Here is a 19,461-nt window from a genome sequence, read left to right as displayed (position 1 = left end):
ATTTCCCTGTGCTATACAGTGTAATCTTGTTTATCTATTCTACAGTTTTGAAATCCCAGTCTATCCCTTCCCACCCTCCACCCCAAATTATCTTTAATGCTGAACCATACAGAAAAAAAATAAATTTGTGACTGAAAGAGCTGAAGAGGCACAGACTTGGTTTGCCCAAGGCAGCTCTGGATCTCCTGGATTCTCCCTGCCTGCAGCAGCTGCCCAGGTGCTCAGCACTTCTCAGGCCACAGTCACTGTCAAGCTCACGGTGTTCTGGGCCTCTTGCCCACGTCTATTATTATTATTATTATTATTATTATTATTATTATTATCATCATTATCATCATCATCATCATTATTATCATTATTATTAATTTAGTTTTTACTAGAAAAGGGAGAGGAGTGCCCTCATCTTCCACCTGTAAACCTCCCAGCTTCCTTTTTCCCCTCAGTTACAGAAAAGACCAATCCCTCCATGTGTCCTCTGGGTCCCACCCCATGTCCGCTCACTTAGATATCTCCTCTCCTCTGTAGGGCACCACACCAGACTTGCATGGTTCTTACATGAAGTTATGTTGGAGCAGCCTTGCTCCTGCTTTCATTTAAAAAACCTAACTCATTCCTACATCCTTCCACCCTCAGTCACCACCATCTCTATCCCTCTACCCTCTGAGACAAGAGTCTCCTGAACAGTCACTATGGATTTTTCGCTGGCTATCACCCCTTTCTCACTTCGCATCCTCACTTCTGCCTCCCACCCCTGCAGCGATGGTCTTCCCACGGAAACACCTGTGTCTTCCTGGGAAAAAACGGAGGACACTTTTCAGTGACCTCCTTGGCTGACATCTCAGCAGCCTCTGTCAAAGCGACTGCACTCCCTTCCTGAAACAGTCTCTACTCCGCTCCAGAGACAACCCCCTTCCTGGTTTTCTGTCTACTTCTGTGGCAGGCTCTGCTCCGTCTCCATTACCTGTTACTGGCCTCTAAAGGTTAGTCATGTGTGTGTGTGTGTGTATGTGTGTGTGTGTGTGTGTGTTTCTTTATGACTCTGTCTTAGGTGATCTCATCCAATCCCATGGCTTCAAATAACATCTATATCGCAATCTCCCAACTTCTATCTCCAGTTTCGTCACTCTTCTGATGAGCTTCAGACCTATATATACATCTATCTAGCTGTCATTTCTCCTGGGTGTCACATGTCCCAAACCCAGCTCTTGATTTCCAGCCTCCCCAACCCCGTTCACTGCCAAACTTTTCAAGCCTCTATAAGAGAATGGTGCCAAAATCATCTGGTTGTTGAGAATGGACCCCTAGGGGTTATCCGTGATCCTCCCTTTCCTCCTCCCGTCTCTCTCTTCTTTCCCTTGAATAAGGAAAGTCCTCCACCTACCTGCCCCCCTCAGATATCAAAGGTGGCAAATAAGACTTTCTGGCCTGCAATGTAAACTAGTTTTTTCCCCATTACATGCTCACAGCATCCATGTGCTGAAAACAGCACTGTTCTCTCAGAGGCAGACTGAAGAAGCCCTCCCGAGAGAAAGGATGAGCTTTCCCTAGACCTGGGGACAGCCCTGCCAACCCGAGCAAGAGGCCCTGCGCAAACCTCCCGGGACAGAGTGGGAGCCAGGCCTGCACACGCCGGGGAGGACGCGGCGGGAATCCGCCGCACTGATGCCCACACTCGGCACTTCATGGCCTGCCGCATCACGCAGCCCTCCGCCGGGTGCGCGGCCCTGGGACCCTGCCCTGCCAGAAAAGGGAGGAGCCTCCGGTGCAGAGCGGGGCGTGGCCTCGGCCGGTGGGCCCCACCGCGGCGGGCGGGCCAGGCGTGGCCCGTTTAAGCGCGGAGAGCAGCGGGTCACGTGCGGAAGGGCTGGGGGCGTGGCACCAGGAAGCGGCCTCCGCGTCCGCGAGATCGCCGCCGCCGCCGCCGCCGCCGCCGCCGCCGCACGGCCGGACTATCCGCGCCCGGCGCCGCTCGCCCCGCTCCACACTGGCGGCCGCCCCTGGGCCTCCCGCTGCCGCCGCCGCCGCCGCCGCGGCGCCAGCTATGGGCGAGGAGGACTACTACCTGGAGCTGTGCGAGCGGCCGGTGCACTTCGAGAAGGCGAACCCGGTCAACTGCGTCTTCTTCGATGAGGCCAACAAGCAGGTCCGGGCTGGCCTGCGTCCTCCTCCCCCGCGCGGCCCGGCGCGCCCAGCCCGGCACTCCCGGGTGTCCCGCGCCCCGGGGCCAGGAGCCGGGGGACCAGGCCTGGGCCTCCCCTGCGGTGCACACGCGGGGCCCACGCCGGCCCCTTCCTGTGCGGTGGCCCAGGGACCAGGCTCCGGGCAAGGGCTTTCTACCCCGAAGTGACAGCTGGGGCGGACCCCAGCCCGCGCACCGACCCTGCGCCTCTTGGCCGGGGTGCACAGCTGTTAGCACGCCGGTCTTTCCCCGGCGCCTTTTGTTGTCTGTATTTGTCATCAGTTACCCTTGCAGTCAAGGGTTTAAACACCGAGGTTTTCATTATTCTCGGAATATTGTAAAAGGGGTGGGGGAGAAGCAGCGTGGCGGAGTAGCAGGGTGTGCGTAACTGGATCAGCGGCGCCTTTGCCGAAACGGTTTAAAACTTGGAGCCTCCGGGACCTGACCCGGTCTTGCCCAGCGGGTAGCGCTTGGAACGGTAGCATTTTTTGGTCTCTACCCTCTTGTTTCTTAAAATTCACGCGGACACCAAGCATCTGCAGAGTAATATGTGCCACGTTAGTTTAGATAAACCAAGGGTGGGTGGGGTGTTACAAAAATCTTCATTGCAGGTTGGACTATGTGCCCAGAGCTTTTCAAAGTTGCTGCTTTCCCCTCGCAGGTGTTTGCTGTTCGATCTGGCGGAGCTACTGGGGTGGTCGTTAAAGGCCCAGATGACAGGAATCCCATCTCATTTAGGTAACTATTGCCGTTTTCAGAACACTTCACTATGTAGACAAAATGGTGTTTTTTAGTTTCTCATTCAGAAGAATGTCTTAAATGTCTTCTAAGTGTGTTGGAGGGCGGGGCGGGTAACATCCCTGTCTGGAGGAAGAGGTGTTGTCTTGGTGGCACCGTCTACTATTTCCTTTAAGAGTGAATACGTGGAGTTCCCTGTGGTTTTAGGATCCAAATACTCCAAAGTAGGGCACCTACTTCCTGGTACTTGAAATGAGCTCGTGCGTTGACGTGCCTATTTACGGTTTCTTGACAGAGGAGGGCCTTCATTTCCTCATTTGGCCCAGGGTCTTTTCAGAGTTATCCAAAGGTGGATGCGATTCCTAGGTCAGTGTTTCCCTTGTAATAATGTATATTAAAATCCCAGCTTCCACTGTACTTAAGGGGACTGGATGTCCCCGATTATGCATGTTGAACCATTGTAGTTCTGAATAGCAGACCCTTTCACTTTCAGAAATATCTAGATTTGTGATTACAGAAAGGGAAAGTACAGTGTGGGCCCTCAATTCAGTGGTGACTTTAGGAACATTTGACAGTTGGCCTGTGTGAATAGGAAACAATTTTTGAAGTAGAAAATGAATGTGTCTCTATTTCTTAGATCGTCATTTGTTTGGTAAACACTGACTGCAGCCTCTGTGCTGGGCACCAGGCATGTGAGGGCTTTGAGTTAGCCTGGCCCCCTTTTGGAAAACTATGTTCAGTGTAGGGGAGAGGTGGGTGGACACATACAGTTACTGTGGTTGGTGCCGGAATCTCGCTCTTCGGAGTGTTCAGAATGTGGCCACGCAGAAGAGATGTGGCATTTATCTTGGGATGGGCTGGGGAAGACCACTGCCTGGGAGGTTTTTTCAAGTCTTTGAGCAAGACATGAAAGGGAGGATTCCAGGTGGAGAAGAGAAGAGGCTTCCTGATGGAGCGGACGAGTAAGAAGGCTAAAGAGCTTGGTGCCAGGGGACTCCCAGTCTGCGTAACTGAAGATCAGGTTTCCTGTGGGGAAGCGGGTGGTGTGGCCATTGGCAGCTTTTGACTTGAACCCTATATATTCAGCTGTGGAATTAGGGCCTTACCTCATTACTGAAGATAAAGGTGGGGTGTGGCATGATGAGATCAGCGTTTGGAAAGAGCACGTTGTTGCAGATTTGAAGCTTAATTAGTTGGGAGCGGATCAGAGTCAGCCAATTAAGAGCCGATTGCTGTAGTCTGAGCAGGCGCAGTGCAGACCAGCCCGAAGGCAGTGTAGACTGGCATCAAATAGGCACTCGGGTGCTTAGAAATATCTGGGGGTAAGACTCCTTGGTCTCTTGGGTGTGGAAAGTGAGTGAGGCCGTAATGATTCAGATTGGGGGGCTCAGGAAGGCTTGAGGGGGGAGATGCTGAATTTACCATCTTTGAAATATCTGTTTTTAATAGCTTAATGTGGTTTAATTATTATTAACTGCATATATCTGACTTATGTGTATAACCATGAAAACACTGCAGTCAAGGTAATGAACACTCCCATCCCCCCAAGAGTCTCCTCTGTGATCATCCCCTGACTCCCTCGTGCGTGACGGCTGCTCGAGGCAGTTGTAAGGCACCAGGTCGAGCTGTCCCGGGCCTAGTGAGTAGGGAAAAGTGGGTGCCTCTTTCAAAAGCACTGCTGTGAGGGCGATGGAGAGAGAAGGTGGAGTGTGTGGAGAAGGTTACTGTGTGGGTTCCGGCTTATTTTTGTCTAAAAGGAGTCTCGGCTGAGCGCGCAGTGTTCTCAGCTTCTCGTCACTTGTTACCTGCAGTACCATCGATCTCTCCAGCTACCTGTTGCCAGTTGGACTTCGTTGTTTGAAAAGAGGTCCTACTAATAGCATCAGAAACTTAATTGTAAACTAAGATTTTCTGCTGCTTCCTGAATATTTAACTTGTTTTTTTCCTTCTCCCGAAATGATAGAAGCTGGAATTCAGTTATGAAGTGTAACTCATAACCTGCTCTTTCTTGTTAAAGGATGGAGGACAAAGGAGAAGTGAAGTGCATTAAGTTTTCCTTAGAAAATAAGATCCTGGCTGTTCAGAGGACCTCAAAGACCGTGGTAAGACTTATCTTTAAGTACAGTGTGAAGAAAGGGACATTAGAAGTACTTTTGGAAGAGAACGCATTGCAGAATTCCAGTCTTAAAGGAACCATTTGTTAATTTAATGTCCTGGAAGCTGTGGCTATGTTGCACTGTGTTTGAGCCTTTGGATTCTTGAAGATGAGAAAGACATTCGAATGGATAAATAATTACAGGCTTAGTTTGTCATGTTTGACTTCAGAAACTTCTTAAGTTAATTTGGCACCTCAGGCATCTTTTGTATTGATCGGTAGCTAGGACCAGAGATTATGTGAAGCGTATTTTTGGCGACTTTGTGAACTCCCCTTGCCCCAGTAACTCGGTCTGTTCTCTTCTCTCACCTTTCAGTTCTTGACCTAATAGGAGCAGATATTCCAGGCTGGAGCAGCTCGTTGGCGTTTTAGCCTTCATAATTATTCACCATTTGTAAAGTAGAGAAAAAGCTGTTGGGAAGAAGGCAGAATCCTATCTCCTCCTGTCAGTGTTAATTGCTAAAATGTTTGGAAAGCCTCTTGTAACATATAGCAACCCATTTCTCTGAAATCAGCTGTTGGAGGAATGACTTTTCTAAACCCTAACAGTATTTGGATTAACTTATTTTAAAAAATTGAATTGTCAACCTGTTGCTGTTAGAGGGGCAGATTGTCCAAATTAATGTTTTTATTTTTCCTGTCTTTGGTTTTTGTCAGGTTGGGGCTTTTTTGATCACTTTTTAAAAAAAATAATTTTTTTTTTTGGCTGGGGGAGGTAATTAGGTTTATTTTCAGAGGAGATACTGAGGATGATCACTTTTTAAATTTTTTTTTTTGGTCTCATTGTGTACCGAAGGAGGTTGGCAGGGTGCTGCCCAATCCTAATTTCTCCTTGTGTGTGTGTTTTTCTTTCAGGATTTTTCTAATTTCATCCCAGATAGCTCTCAGCTGGAGTACACGCAGGAGTGCAAGGTATGGGCCCCATCCTTCCCCAGCGGGGCCGTGTTACCCACGTGGGTGACGTCCAGGCACAGGGGAGCTGGTAACTGAAAGCACGAGCTAGAAGCAGGTTGTGTCTGAGTGCCGGGATCGGCCTCGCTGTGGCTGGGACTGGGACACGTCTCACAGTTGTGAAGGCCTGTTTCTCTATCTGTAAGGTGGAGCTGGAAGGATTAAATGGATGAGGAAGGTTAAACGCCGGGCCCTGAGCCATGTCAGCACGTGGTGGCTGTTGTCTTCCGGTCACCCCTGCCCCTCCCGCGGGGCTGGCGAGTCTGGGTCAGACCCTGGGTTCCCTTCACAGCAGCCTCTTCGGAGGTTTTGGAAGAGATTTTTCTGTTTCCTGATAACGTTTTCTTTCCTTGACTTGTGCTGCTCGTTCCTTTCCTTCCGTCTCTGTTTCTCTCTTCCCTTCTTTCCCGCAGTGTAGGTTCTAATCCACTTTAGTTAGATTTGCCAGGCCTGATGAATGAGGCTGGGGGGCTCGGCTCAGAGCGGCATCGTGGCACCGGGAAACAAGTAGCAGCTGGCCCCAGTGGGGTAGGGCCTTTTCCATCTGCGATGGTTTTGCTGCTTGGGGCTCCATGTGGGCCCCATGACAAGGAGAGGCCCGTCCGCCAGACACCTGTGTCCCTGGTGGACCTCCAGGTGCTCCTCGTGGCCCAGCTGCCCCCAGGCTCCCAGCTCTGCTGTTCACCCAAAACACGGGGTGTTGGTCTGGGCCCCCAGCCCACTTGGGCAACACTCATGGAGAATCTTTGTACTTACAACGCCAGCTCCTCTGTTATGTTTGACTCAGAGAGTGCTAGCGTCCTCTGATTCCTAGAGGCAGAGGATGATAACTGCTGGGCGGTTCCCTTTCTGCAGAACTCAGGCTTTTCCTTCTGTGCTGCTGACGAGAAGGGCTTCAGATTCAGGTGCTCAGTGAGGTGCTACAGGTGAAAATCTGGGAACACGCATTTGTTCATAAGTAATCAAATATGAGTAACATTAAAGAGTGGTTAAAAACATCAGGATATTTCAAGCTTTTGAAGAAAATTAAACTTTTTTTTAATTAATAAAAAAAATCTTTCTATAATTCTTTTCAGACCAAAAATGCTAACATACTAGGATTCTGCTGGACCAGTTCTACTGAAATTGTCTTCATAACAGATCAAGGAATTGAATTTTACCAGGTACTGTACACTTACACAAGCTTTGTATGTGAGCCTTTATGAGACTTAAAGCGAGCAGTGACACGTCATGAGCAGTTACGCCCTGTGATAACCCTCTGAGATAATTCTCTTGTCCTCTTGGGCAGCAGGGCAGAAGTGTGACTAACACAGTGACTTCCATAAATACAGACCTAATTAAGAAACTAGAGCTTAATATCCACTGAAGCATCATATTTTTCTCTCTGAAATTACCCTCATTGCCACCAGACACAACCAAATCAAGACTAATTTGTTTGCAAAAGTAAGTCAGGTCAATTGACCACATAGGCTCCTCCAAACTGACTGTGGTAGAATTCCTAAGGAATCTCAGGCTGAATCCCCAAAAGGCCTCTCAGGGCCAGGAAAACCATGCCAGAGGCCTGCCATCGGATTCCGCCTCCGCGGCTTTCCCTCTTCTAGAGATCCCCAAAACATCCAAATTCCTGTACATGGCAGGAGACAGTCTTTCCCATTCACCTGGTAAGGCTGCTCGGAACCCAAGTCTCCAGTTTCTGGAGGGACCAGGCAGAGAGAATTGAAAAATATTTCAATTCTACCTACAGAGGTGTAATTTTTACCAAATTGCTGTGAGCCATGAGTAACTTGTGGGGGAGAGCCTCCGTATATCTGGAAAGCACGGATCAAAACCAGTAATAGTCCAGACAGAAACCATAAGCATTCACCGTTTCACTCAGTAACTAATCCTTTTTGTTAACAGTTTCATGAAGCTGTCAGATTTTCCATTAGGATTTTAAAATTTCCCCAGTTCACTGGTGCAGTCTGAAATGTGTCAGAAACCAGTACTTGTCAAAAAATCTTTCCTGTGAATCTTTTTGAAGATGAAGCACTTCTTCCAAAGCATCAAAGTCCAACAATTACTGTCTATAAATGACAGAGACTTAAAAATGTATGGATGAACACCGGATTACGAAGTAATCCATTAAGAAACTGGTTACAATAACTAGAATTATGGCTGATAACATTTACTTTAACACATCAAATAATCCTAGTTAATTTAATATTTCTCTTTCTCTCTGAGATGCCTCAGGATTCCTCTGAAGCATCTCAAAGTTAGCCGGAGGTCAAGAGAACTTTTAGAATCTGCCAGACAATCCTTACTCACATAACCAAAGTGGCATGCTTTTTATTATTTTCCTCGTCAGTCTCTGGACATCGTGCTGGTTTTAAGTGAAGATTCTGTTTCTTGAACTTTGTTTCAGGTCTTACCAGAGAAGCGGAGCCTGAAACTCCTAAAGAGCCAGAACATCAACGTGAACTGGTACCTGTACTGTCCTGAGAGCGCCGTCGTCCTGCTGTCTACCACGGTGCTCGGGAATGTGCTGCAGCCCTTCTATTTCCGGGTCAGAGTCAGCCTTGCTTTAAAAACAAAAAAAGATGCCCGTTTTCCCCCTCCTGCCTTGTTCCTCTGACATCCTCACTGGTGCAATATCTTCCAAGGGGAAGGGTCCTCCAACAAGAGCCTCACCACTTCTGGCCACTAGAGGGCACCCCGTACCATCCCATCCCCACCAAGAGGGAGTCATTCTGGGGACAGGCACCCCGGACCCTGGAAAGGATGGAAAGACATTGCATGTGTGTATAGCCTCAATGACCTGACATAGGCAGTGCTAAAACATCAAAGAGGTTTAATAAGCTTTTCCTAAGACTTTTTTCTCCCCCAAACAGGCTGGCACTATGTCGAAGCTGCCCAAGTTTGAGATCGAATTACCAGCTGCACCGAAGTCCACTAAACTGAACCTTTCCGAGAGAGACATTGCCATGGCGACAATGTATGTCTGTCCTTTGAGAGAAGTCCTTCTCATAATAGCTTTCAGGGATGTCAGTAAGAGAAGAGGCGTGTTGTAAGCACCCTAGGGCCACCCTTGGCCTAGGTAGCCTCCATCAGGACTTCCCCTTCCCCTCTTAGTACCGGGATCTTATGATTATAGAAAGCCTGTCATCTTGACATTCTTTTGTAACTTTACTAGCTTTGTGATCTTGGGGAAGTTTTTTTTCCACCATTCTAGTCGGATAAAATAAGAATTTGAACCAATTTGTTTCTTAGTTTTAGAATTTTTTCTTCATTCTGTGAGTTGAAGCTTATCAAGGATTATTTTTTAGCTAAACTATATCATACTTGCTCTAAAGAACTAGTGTATATTTTTAATCTAACATAGATCTGAATTACGCACGTAAGAGGATGTATTTTCATTTGGAAATGCAGATATCTCAATTGTAAAACTTTACTATGAAAATATCAAACACACAAAAATAGAAACTGATACAAAGAGCCCCCTAATTCCCATAACCCTGTTCAGCAAATACCAATATTTTGCTCCTAAATTTCTTCTGATTCTTCTATAGCCTAAAATGGTGGTTTCCAAACTGTAGAATTTTTTAGCACTTAGAATGCCTTTTTTTTTCCCCCAAGAAATCTGAAGCATCCTGGTTTAGAAAAAGATAAAATGAGAACAGTCCTTGCCAAAGTGGAGGTGGAGACCTGCGCCCTCCCCTTGGTCTCCTCCTTGTCCCTGAAGTAGGCCCGGCACAGTGTGGAGTAAAAACAAGCCTGCAGGAACTGGTCACAGCAGCATTTATCAGAGGAGCTTAAAAATGAGGAGTGGTTATATTTTCCTGTGATTAAGGGATATACTCGTTATACAAAACTTGGAAATTACAGAACGTTAAAAAGAAAATGGACTTAGCATATGACTCACTGACAGCTATTAACAATACGTATTTCCAGTAGTTTGGGATATTCTGTATAAGCTTGTGTTTTTCTTTTGAAATAGTATGATAAAGCGATATTTAGGTTTGTATCTTCCCTTTTCACTTAACTTGTAACAGGCTTTTTTTTTTAAGCTAACTTGCGCTTTCTTTGTAAATATTTTGGTTGCAAAAGATCCCATTGAGTGAGTATCTCGTAATCCACTTAAACATGGCCTTACCACTCAGCAGTTAGAGCAGAGGGGGTTCAGGCGGCGGCGGGGCTTTTGTCTCTGTTGTTGGCAGATACGGGCAGCTGTACGTGCTCTTCCTGAGGCACCACTCGCGGACGTCCAACAGCACGGGAGCGGAAGTTGTCCTCTACCACCTGCCACGGTACACTTCGTGCACGCTCCCCTCTTTCTCCAGTTTTAAGGCATGCACTGAGGCTTGTCGATCTAGTTTTTGACCTTTCTGTTGTCCTGCAGAGAAGGTGCCTGCAAAAAGATGCACATACTGAAGTTAAGCCGGACGGGGAAGTTCGCCCTCAACGTGGTGGACAACCTGGTGGTCGTGCATCACCAGGACACAGAGGTATGAGCGCGTAGGGGTGTCCGGGCCGCTTGCCTGGCTTCCAGTTGGGAAAGTTAACCCAACATTCTGGGCAAAGACAAGGAAGTGCTTTTTATGTTGCAAGTTTTGGTCTTCCAGGTGGAAGGGGGTTTCATATTCCAGATGGTTTAGGGAAAACAGTGATGCCCTGTAAGTTGATAGGATAATTGGAAACTGTTTTCAGAAAATCACACGGGAGGAGATTGGACTTTAGAACAGTTATTTGGTTGAATCAGCTTAGCTGGGAATCCACCACAGATCCACCGTGTTGTGTGAGCACACGGCTCAGTAGTTCCCTTCTGAGGGTCCGTGATGATGGTTTTGAGGCTGTGTGGCCCAAGAGAAAGAGCTAGGATGGGTCCTGCTTTTTCTGCAGTGTTAGCTGGGTGTCTGCTGGTAGACAGGCCACTTCCCTCCCTCCCTTCTAGAGGCTGGTGACGCCCAGTCACTTACTGATGAAGATGCTGCCACTTACAGTGAAAAAGATCTGTTTAAATTGCCGGAGCTCTTAGATGAGGCATGTCATAGGAGGTGGGAATACTTGAGAGCTGATAAAACAGAGAGAGAGGGCTGCGATGTCACAGCAGGTTCCTGCTCCCGTGGGAGCTGGCGCAGGGGTGGGTGCAGACACAGACTCGTCAGCGGGGCTGAGACAGCAGACGTGAGGCGTCAGGTGGGGCGGGTTGAGCCGTGACTCATTTTGGTGTCACCACCTTGTCCTTCCGCCTTAGACGTCGGTGATATTTGACATCAGGCTAAGGGGAGAGTTCGATGGCACCGTCACCCTCCATCACCCGGTGCTTCCCGCCCGATCGATTCACCCCTATCAGATCCCCGCGGCAGGTAAGAGGGATGGAAGGAGGAGCGGGTCCGCGCGTCCCAGATCTGTTTGCCCTTGTGACGGGTGATTCTGCTTTTTTTTTTTAAGTGAAACTCGTACCAATTCTATAAGTTAAAACTGTGTTCTTGTGAAAAGCACTTTGTAAGAAAAATGAATCTTCCTTTGAGGAAAACAGAATGATTCTCTTCTGTGATCTCTGAGGTGGGCAGTCGTGATTACCCATCCAACTGGGAGGATTGTTTTCATGTTGAAGAAGCCGGCGGCGGCGTTTTGTTTCCTGTGCTCTGTAACCCCGGGGTTAGACGCGGCTGCTTACAGCGGTTTTAGCCCAGGATCACTTCTCCTTATCTACCTCCCGTACTGAGTCCTTATTACAACAAATACCGCGTTCTCCCCTGGCTGAGGTCACAGTCAGTGCTTACGGCTGTGCTCCTGAGGTTGTTCTGAACCAGTGCTCAGACCTGAAGGGGCAGCAATAGGAAGTCAGGGAGGAGACACGGTCAGTATTTCAGGGAAGGGAAAAGAAACCGATTGGGTCCTTTTGCCTTTTCCCAGTGTAATCCGTTTCAAAGTAGAACTCAACAGTGTTCTTTTTAAAGGAGGTTGGAGCCCAGAGTAAGCTAGTTGAAGTTGCATGTGCAGACCGTAGTCAGCAGGTGCACATCTGGAACTTGGGAGCCGTGCCAGGGAGCACGGGGGGTCGGCCTCGCCTGCAGCTCCGGTGTCCTCACTCGGGTCACAGAGCAGGTCAGGCTCGGGCCGATGGCAGGAGAGGAGTGCTGCCTCTCGCCTGCCCCCCGTCTTTCTGGGGGAAAACACGCTACTGCGGACCAGGAACAGCGGGGTTGATGCTTGTGTGCCGTCCGGTTGGCCCTCCGTTCCCAGGTTCTGCAGCCAAGGATTCAGCCAGCCACGGACCATGTGGTCCTGCAGTTTCCACTGTCACAGAACAGCCGTGTATAAGTGGACCCGCGCAGTCCAAACCCGCCTGGTTCGAGGGTCAGCTGTAGTCTTCAGGTTCTGTGTTCTTTCCAGCTTCTTTCTTTTCCCAGGATAGTGAGTTATCTGGGTATTTGGTTCTGAGCCACCCAGGTGAATTTCTCAGTCCTTTAACGCACACCTGTGGATGAGGAATCGTCTTTGGTTATTAGAAAGAAAATGCTGTGAATGGAGTTTTGACCTGCTTTCCCCCTCGTGGCAAGACCTCTTCGTGGATTGTTCTCAGCGTCCTCCTTCCTCCTCATGTGTGTTATCAGTGGGACTCGACTGTTCACTTCTTCCTTGTTCAGCTACGGCTGAATAAACGTTCACTGGAGGCTTCAGAAGGCTCAGTGTTGAGCTAAGTGTTAGATTCAGATTCACGTGCCTGTGTTGGCAGCGCTTTGCAGTTGTCTTGCCAGCCCTCGCACACGTGTCTTCTCCGTTCATAGGTCCTGCTCCCGTGACCAGCCAGTCCCCCGTCCCGTGTAAACTCTGTATCCTTTCTGAGCGCTGGCCGTGCACGGAGGAGAGCCGTCACCCTCCTCACACTGGGTCTAAGGGTGGTCTGAGACCCCCCGTCAGGCATGAACATCATGGGAAGCGCCCGTGGGGTTTCCTTCCCATCACGGGCCGGACACCTGGGGGTGGTTTGCCTTTTGTTTTCATGTCTTCCTGGTTCAGAATTTCCTATAACATGCAGATTCTTCGTCCTGGATCGTCTTTCAACCTGACATCATCATCAGTGCGAGCCAAGGTGGGTTGGAGGTGGGGGCGTCCCAGCCCAGGGAGAGCTGAGAAAGGGACCGCTCAGGTCATTTCTGACCAAACCTTTAGTTCTCCCGGGGACCCCAGTTGACGAAGGTTCTGCCTGCCTAGCCGGCAGGCAGCGTGGGTGTCAGGAAATTCCCGGACTGGTGAGTGGATGAGATAAGGAATTCCTCTGGGAGCCTCTGGTTTTAGCTGTCGACCAGGGAGCTGGTCCAGGAGAAAGCAGAGCACAGGACCGTCAGCACACACACTGACGTCTCCCTTCAAGGTTCAAGGGGGCCAGGTGCAGGGAAGGAGTCACCCCGCGTTGATTTAAGACTTGTCGCCCAAGTTTGGTAGCTGCTCCATTCACATGGCTGCCAGTGAACATGCAGGGTTACTCTGGGGGCTCGGCCTGCACACACAGGTCGTCCAGTCGCCGACCCCGTTGCAGTCGGGCAGGCCCTGGGTGTGGCCGCCTGTGCTTCGGTTAGTGAGAAGCAGCCACAGACTGCTTGGCGGCAGGTCCCCCAGTGTTTAGGGGAACCACTGTTAAGGCTTTTCTCGTTTGCATCAGTTAAATTCACTGCCTCTCAATCCAGGTTACCTCTGGAACCTCCAAGTGAAACTTCAGCCCATAGTAAACCTCTTGCCAGATAAAGGAAGACTCATGGACTTTCTCCTCCAGAGAAAGGAATGCAAGATGGTCATCCTGTCTGTCTGCTCGCAGAGTAAGTGGCTGGGTCCCTCCCCCCTGTCTGATTCCCGTTAGGCCTGTGCTGCCCGAGACCTTTTACTGGGAGATGGGTCCGGTGTTTATGCCTTGCTGCAGCCTACAGCCTCCTTCTTCACTTGAAGGTGGATTATTTAAGCGCCTGGAGAGTGTGCTGAACATAACGACTTGCAGAGACTCGGGTAGAAAAGACTAAATAAAGCAGACCCACACATGAGCACGCACGAGGGTGGAGGCTCCCCTTCCCAGCTTGCAAACAAACGTTTTCAGAATCCAAGTCACTCACTGCATTTACAGTTAAACTCTGAGAGTCTTCTCATACCCTCCGTAGCTGCTTTAGGAACCAGCAAGGGCTGGTGAGTGGCTTCCAGGCTTCTAGTCTCTAAACTGTACCATTTCTCTGAATACCTGGTAATCCTTGGAGATGAGTCATTTCTCTCATAGCCTTTCTCACGTTGCTGCGTGTTGAAGTTCTGGAGTTGACGCGGAGTCGGCTGACCTGCGTGAACTTGACCCCTTCCAGTGCTGACCGAGTCAGACAGAGCAACGCTGCCGGTGATAGCCACTGTTTTTGACAAACTCAATCAGGAGTATAAGAAGTACCTGGACGCTGAGCAGAACTACACGATGGTAAGTTGTATGTATTACCCGGAGGGGCTCCTCCCACCCGGGTGTGTTTCCAGCGTCGTTGTAACGCAAGATTCAGGTGGAGTAACACCACTGAGGCTGGCTGTGTGCCAGAGGCAAGGTGCCCACGGTGGGGGAGCAGTAGATTCCTAGCTTTCTGTCCATCCAGAGCCTGGAGTTAGTAAATGAGAAGTACAGCCGTCTTGTCACTCCTTGTTCCTCTCCTTTTAGGATGTAATAGCTATAACAGAAAGACTCACCCTGGCCGCCAGGCAGGGTCCTGTCTTGAGAGTGGTGATGGGACGTTAGGACGCTGCTTTCCTGTGTAGCAGGCGCAGATGTTTGTGGTGAGGGGCTGGGAAAAGGTACCCTGGCCTGTCAGGTTCTGCTGTGCTGTTGCTTCTCGAGCTTCAAAGCAGCTAGAGGAGAAAAATTCAGGGCAAGTGGAATGAATTAGTCCACTTCGAGGACCTGATCTTCCGAAGGTGAAAAATGTTAGTGGTTTTAAAAGAACCCCTCTTTCCTGTAGCTACTCGAGGATAACAGGGCTGAGGCAGGCTGCTTGCAGGCCGGTGACCTGGGAGCACGTGTGTCCCTGTCTTATCGGACACGTCCTCCCGCCAGTGTTCTGGGCTGGGGGCAGCAGAGGCCTGATCCCAGTGGCAGTTTCTGAGCATCCCTGCCCTGCAGCTCTCAGGCTTTGTAAACCCAGCTGGTCCAGAGTGTGGTCCTCCCCCAGCACCACCAGCACACCCGGAGCACCTGGAAGTGCAGGCTCTCCACACCCCACCCCAGGTGCCTGCACAACCTGTGTCCCAAAGCTAGGTGAAGCAGTCAAGACTTTCTCCCAAAAGCGGCTTCAAAGTATGCCACACTTCTCAAAAATCCTCTGGTAATTATAGTTCAAATTATGGTCCCAGGGACTCTCTGGTTACAGGAGAACCCGGCCTCCATGTGAGCAGGAAGCTCAGATTAGAGAACAAAGACTTAAAGGTCAGAGGAAGTAACAGAAAGGCCTGGCCTCTCGGCTGGTTGGAAGTGACATCGTGGTTATGGAAGCTGGCAATTTTCCTGCCCAGAAGTAAGAGCAGAGACAGGCTCACTAAAGCTAAGGAGGTTGCTGCTAAAGCAACACAGTGAGTGTTCCTCCCCAGTAACGTCTGGGGAGCTGTGCTTGCCCTTTAAAACCTGCTGACACTTACGACTACGAGAGGTATCCACTCGTAGGACCAGGGCTTCATAAAACGAAGATGCAGTAAACCACGTCATTGTTATTAGAGAACAAATGCCAGGTAGTCTGTGATTAAGAAAATCAGGGAGTTATGTTAAGAGGTTTAAAAAAAAGTCTTGAGAAAACAGCATGTGCTTTTTTAGTTCCATCTGTGAACACTGCTGTATTTTTAGGATGATTCCTGAACTCTGCCCCAGCCAGCACAGGAAAGAGCCTTGTCCGAGTCATGGAATAAGTGTCATCTGCTCACGTCTTAGGCTCACAGCATCTCGGAAGTCAGCCCTTTTGGTTTCACTGCAGACACGTCATTAGCCACACGTGGACTAAGATCACCTTTATGGTTTGCCTTGCAGGCAATGGAGGCCGGGCAGAGCCGGAGCAGCCCGCTCCTCAGGAGGCCAGTGCGGACCCAGGCAGTGGTCGACCAGTCGGACATGTACACCCACGTCCTATCGGCCTTCACAGAAAAGAAGGTAGGGGGCTCACCCGCCCTTTCTGGACTGAAGAGTTTCGAAACAAAGATCTTATCTGAAGGGCATAGAGGAAGACGAGCAGAACTCAGAATGTGATTAGAGTGACGGGGGTTATCTTGGGTGAGGACCAAATGCTAACAGTTTGGCTTCTGACACTCAGGCCTAAAAGTGATCACTGTGGGGGGGGGGCGGATTCTGGAGGGATTTGTGCAAAACCAGCCACGTGGAAGAACCATGGGGCAGGGGGATGGGTAAACGAGGAGTCACACGGCATCTCCTTTGCAGCCCTGACGTCTCCCCATTTCTCCCCTCTGTAGGAGACACCTCATAAATTTGTGATCGCCGTGCTGATGGAGTACATCCGCTCTCTGAACCAGTTCCAGATTGCAGTACAGGTACCTCTGAGTCAGCATGTCGCCCCACGTTAGAGGGGCGCGGGGGTATTTAAGCAAAAACACAGTCAGTATGGTAACTGGGACAATCGCCTCACACGCCACCAGGGGCCGCACACCTGGCTCGGACCTGAGTGGCATTCCTGACGTGACCAGAGTTCTCAGTAGGACGATCAGCGTCACACCAGGCTGGGTTCTTTTCACCTGCACGGTGAACCCACTTCTCTTATAGTCACGGAAACTTTCACCCTTCAGTTAGAGCAAACCGAGCCTCTAGTCCGTCGTGGTTGAGCGATGTGGAAACTGTCTCTCCCTCTGTCTCCGTCTCAGCATTACTTACACGAACTCGTCATCAAGACGCTGGTCCAGCACAACCTCTTCTACATGCTGCACCAGTTCCTGCAGTACCACGTCCTCAGCGACTCCAAGCCTCTGGTAAGGGTCACTGGGTTTTCACTCTGGCAACTTAAAATTCGACCATCCAACGGATTATGGTGAAGCTAATCTGAAAGTGTGTCTTTCAGGCTTGTCTGCTGTTATCTCTGGAAAGTTTTTATCCTCCTGCTCATCAGCTATCTCTGGACATGTTGAAGGTAACACTGAACATCAGTTTTAAACGGCACTGAAGGTGCTTCCTGTGGCTTGCACTGACCTGGGTTTCTCTTTCTCCCGTACTTCTAGCGACTTTCCACAGCCAATGATGAGATAGTGGAAGTTCTTCTTTCCAAACACCAGGTGTTGGCTGCCTTAAGGTTTATCCGGGGCATTGGTGGTCACGACAACATTTCTGCACGAAAATTTTTAGATGCCGCAAAACAGACGGACGACCACATGCTTTTCTACACTATATTCCGGTTTTTTGAACAGCGAAACCAGCGTTTACGAGGGAACCCTAGTTTCACACCAGGTGAGGATACAGCTGCAGGGAAAGGCCTGGGGCAGCCGCAGACTCAGTAGCAAGAGAGCATGAGAAGCCGGGGAGAGAAGCCGTGTGGTACGGAGAACTCCCGAGTTAGGTTTTGAAAAACAAAATTTCGTACCAGCCTACATAGTTTGCAGTAAGAGTGGATTCAGTGTGCTGATGGAACCTGAATTCTGCTCTGAACTGCGGTGGAGGGGAGTCTGGGTGACAGCTGGTCCTGGAATGTCCATTTCTGAAGAATCAGGAACAAGACAGGAGATGGCAGCTGAGGGTTTTAAATGGCCTGGGGCTTGTTAATGTTTGTTTTAGGCAGGAATCATTGGCTAACCACTTTTATCTCCAAAGTTATGAAATTCCAAGGCACCCTCTTTCTTAGGACGGGAAAGGAGCATAACTGCTCAGGCCCCCAGCTTCCTCGAGCTCGGGTATCAGCATGGGGTGGTGGTTCCCCCCCTGACAGGCGGGCCTCTCTGTCTCTGAGCAGGTGGCAACTTGCTGGGGGCTGCAAAGGTACCTGACCAGTTTTGCAAACAGAAACGACAACTCAAAAGCTTAGGGAAACAAAGTATTTTATGAAAGAAAAATAAGTTAAAACCCACTGTACACTGCAGCGCGCTGCAGCGTGTTCATTCTCTCACTCCCTTTACAGGAGAACACTGTGAAGAACATGTTGCTTTTTTCAAACAAGTTTTTGGAGACCAAGCTCTCATGAGGCCTGCAACGTTCTGAGGTCACTTGCTAGTTTTTTTTATATATATATATATAAAAACATGTATAAAGTTAATTTATTGCATTAATAAAGCTCTTTAAACTACAAAATGTTGTAATAAAGAATATCTATGACAATCTTCCAATGTTACTAAAAATGTGGTATAGAACTTGGGTGATGGCTTGCTCCTAGAAAAGGAGAAACGTTGCATTGATTGGCCTTTAGAAAGTGTCAGTGAGCAGATGCCAGCCTCCCTCAGCGCCTGGTCCGTGTGCCCGAGAACCGAAGACGCACCCGGGTCCCGGGCTGCCTTCAGGTCCAGTAATACTGCTTCCCCAGTCCGAGTCTGCATTCCTGAGTTTAAAAGCGCTATGGCCGAAGCTACTGTTAACTAGCCTGATGTCTGGTCACATCCAGGGTTCAACCGGGCCTTGACGACACAGCCACAGTCCGGGGGTGACCGACCGCCCCGCAGACACAGTCTCCCGAGCCCCGGGGGTGGGTGGGGAGCTAGAAGTTGAGGAGCTGCTCTCGCTCTGTGCCTTTGTATCGCTCTTGCGTCGCTAAACTTTTGGCTCTGTTTACTGATGGTCCTGGAAGGGATAAGAAGAATTAATTTTTGGATCATTTCTTTAGGAGAAGGAAGACAGTTTCTACTGTAACAGAACTTCCTATTCCCCAGAGATTTAGAAAAATAAAAACAAAACAAAACAAAACAAAAAAACCCCCAAAACCTCAAACCCCTCATTTTCTCCATCTATTTCAATGCTTCAGTTTTGTCACAAAGCTATAAATCAAGCAAGCTGGTACTGTCCTTTCAACCACAGGTCACTTACAGAAGCTGAAGTGGCCCTAGAAGAAGGGCCTAAGGAGAGCTCCAAGTTGGAGACAAACGGCGGGGCTGTGGGCTGACCCTTGTCCTTCACCCCTTAGCAGGGAGGTGCCACTGGGCCACCGACCCTCAAACTCACTCCCAGTATGATGGTGACGTCGGGCCTCCAGAAAACGTGTTAGCAGTTTTCTAATGAAGGCGTTTGGACAATCATGAAGCCCCTGGGTAGGAGATCTTCTCTTAGAATTAGTATTTTTTTTAAATTCAGTGTTACTCATTAAATGCCCATCACTGTAAGTACATTCAAACACTTCAAAAGAAAGCGCCAAGCGCCCAGCCAAAACAGCTCAGTTGGGAGAGAATCAGACTGAAGATCTAAAAGAAAGTGTCAAGGTGGTTTTCGTCTAGGATCACACCTCCCCCATCCCACTAATTTAAAAATAAGAACTCT

The 19,461-nt window shown here is 49.3% G+C and overlaps 2 protein-coding genes across 3 annotated transcripts in view; one reads left to right on the top strand and one right to left on the bottom strand.

The window, feature by feature from the left end:
* The first annotated feature begins 1,858 nt into the window (after positions 1–1,858).
* On the top strand, positions 1,859–18,288 carry RMC1 (regulator of MON1-CCZ1). The gene is made up of 20 exons (XM_072949107.1): positions 1,859–2,143; positions 2,841–2,917; positions 4,935–5,019; positions 5,928–5,984; positions 7,100–7,186; positions 8,425–8,565; positions 8,891–8,994; positions 10,217–10,306; positions 10,399–10,504; positions 11,254–11,365; positions 12,794–12,838; positions 13,045–13,098; positions 13,694–13,822; positions 14,348–14,454; positions 16,036–16,155; positions 16,473–16,550; positions 16,878–16,982; positions 17,072–17,140; positions 17,229–17,454; positions 18,119–18,288. Exons 1-20 carry the CDS (start codon positions 2,042–2,044, stop codon positions 18,196–18,198), a joined length of 1,974 nt encoding a protein of 657 aa, XP_072805208.1. The 5' UTR covers positions 1,859–2,041; the 3' UTR covers positions 18,199–18,288.
* NPC1 (NPC intracellular cholesterol transporter 1) overlaps positions 18,022–19,461 on the bottom strand; it is a 38,936-nt gene continuing 37,496 nt past the window's right edge. For both annotated transcript variants that reach the window (XM_006205105.4, XM_072949106.1), the window contains exon 25: positions 18,022–18,771. In XM_006205105.4, the coding sequence (XP_006205167.2) occupies positions 18,689–18,771 (83 nt within the window). In that variant the 3' untranslated portion in view covers positions 18,022–18,688. The remainder of the gene's footprint in view (positions 18,772–19,461) is intronic.

The sequence above is a fragment of the Vicugna pacos genome, chromosome 24 (genome assembly GCF_048564905.1).
Source record: "Vicugna pacos chromosome 24, VicPac4, whole genome shotgun sequence".
In the NCBI taxonomy this organism is placed as follows: Eukaryota; Metazoa; Chordata; class Mammalia; order Artiodactyla; family Camelidae; genus Vicugna; species Vicugna pacos.
This window is presented reverse-complemented; position numbering and strand designations above follow the sequence as displayed.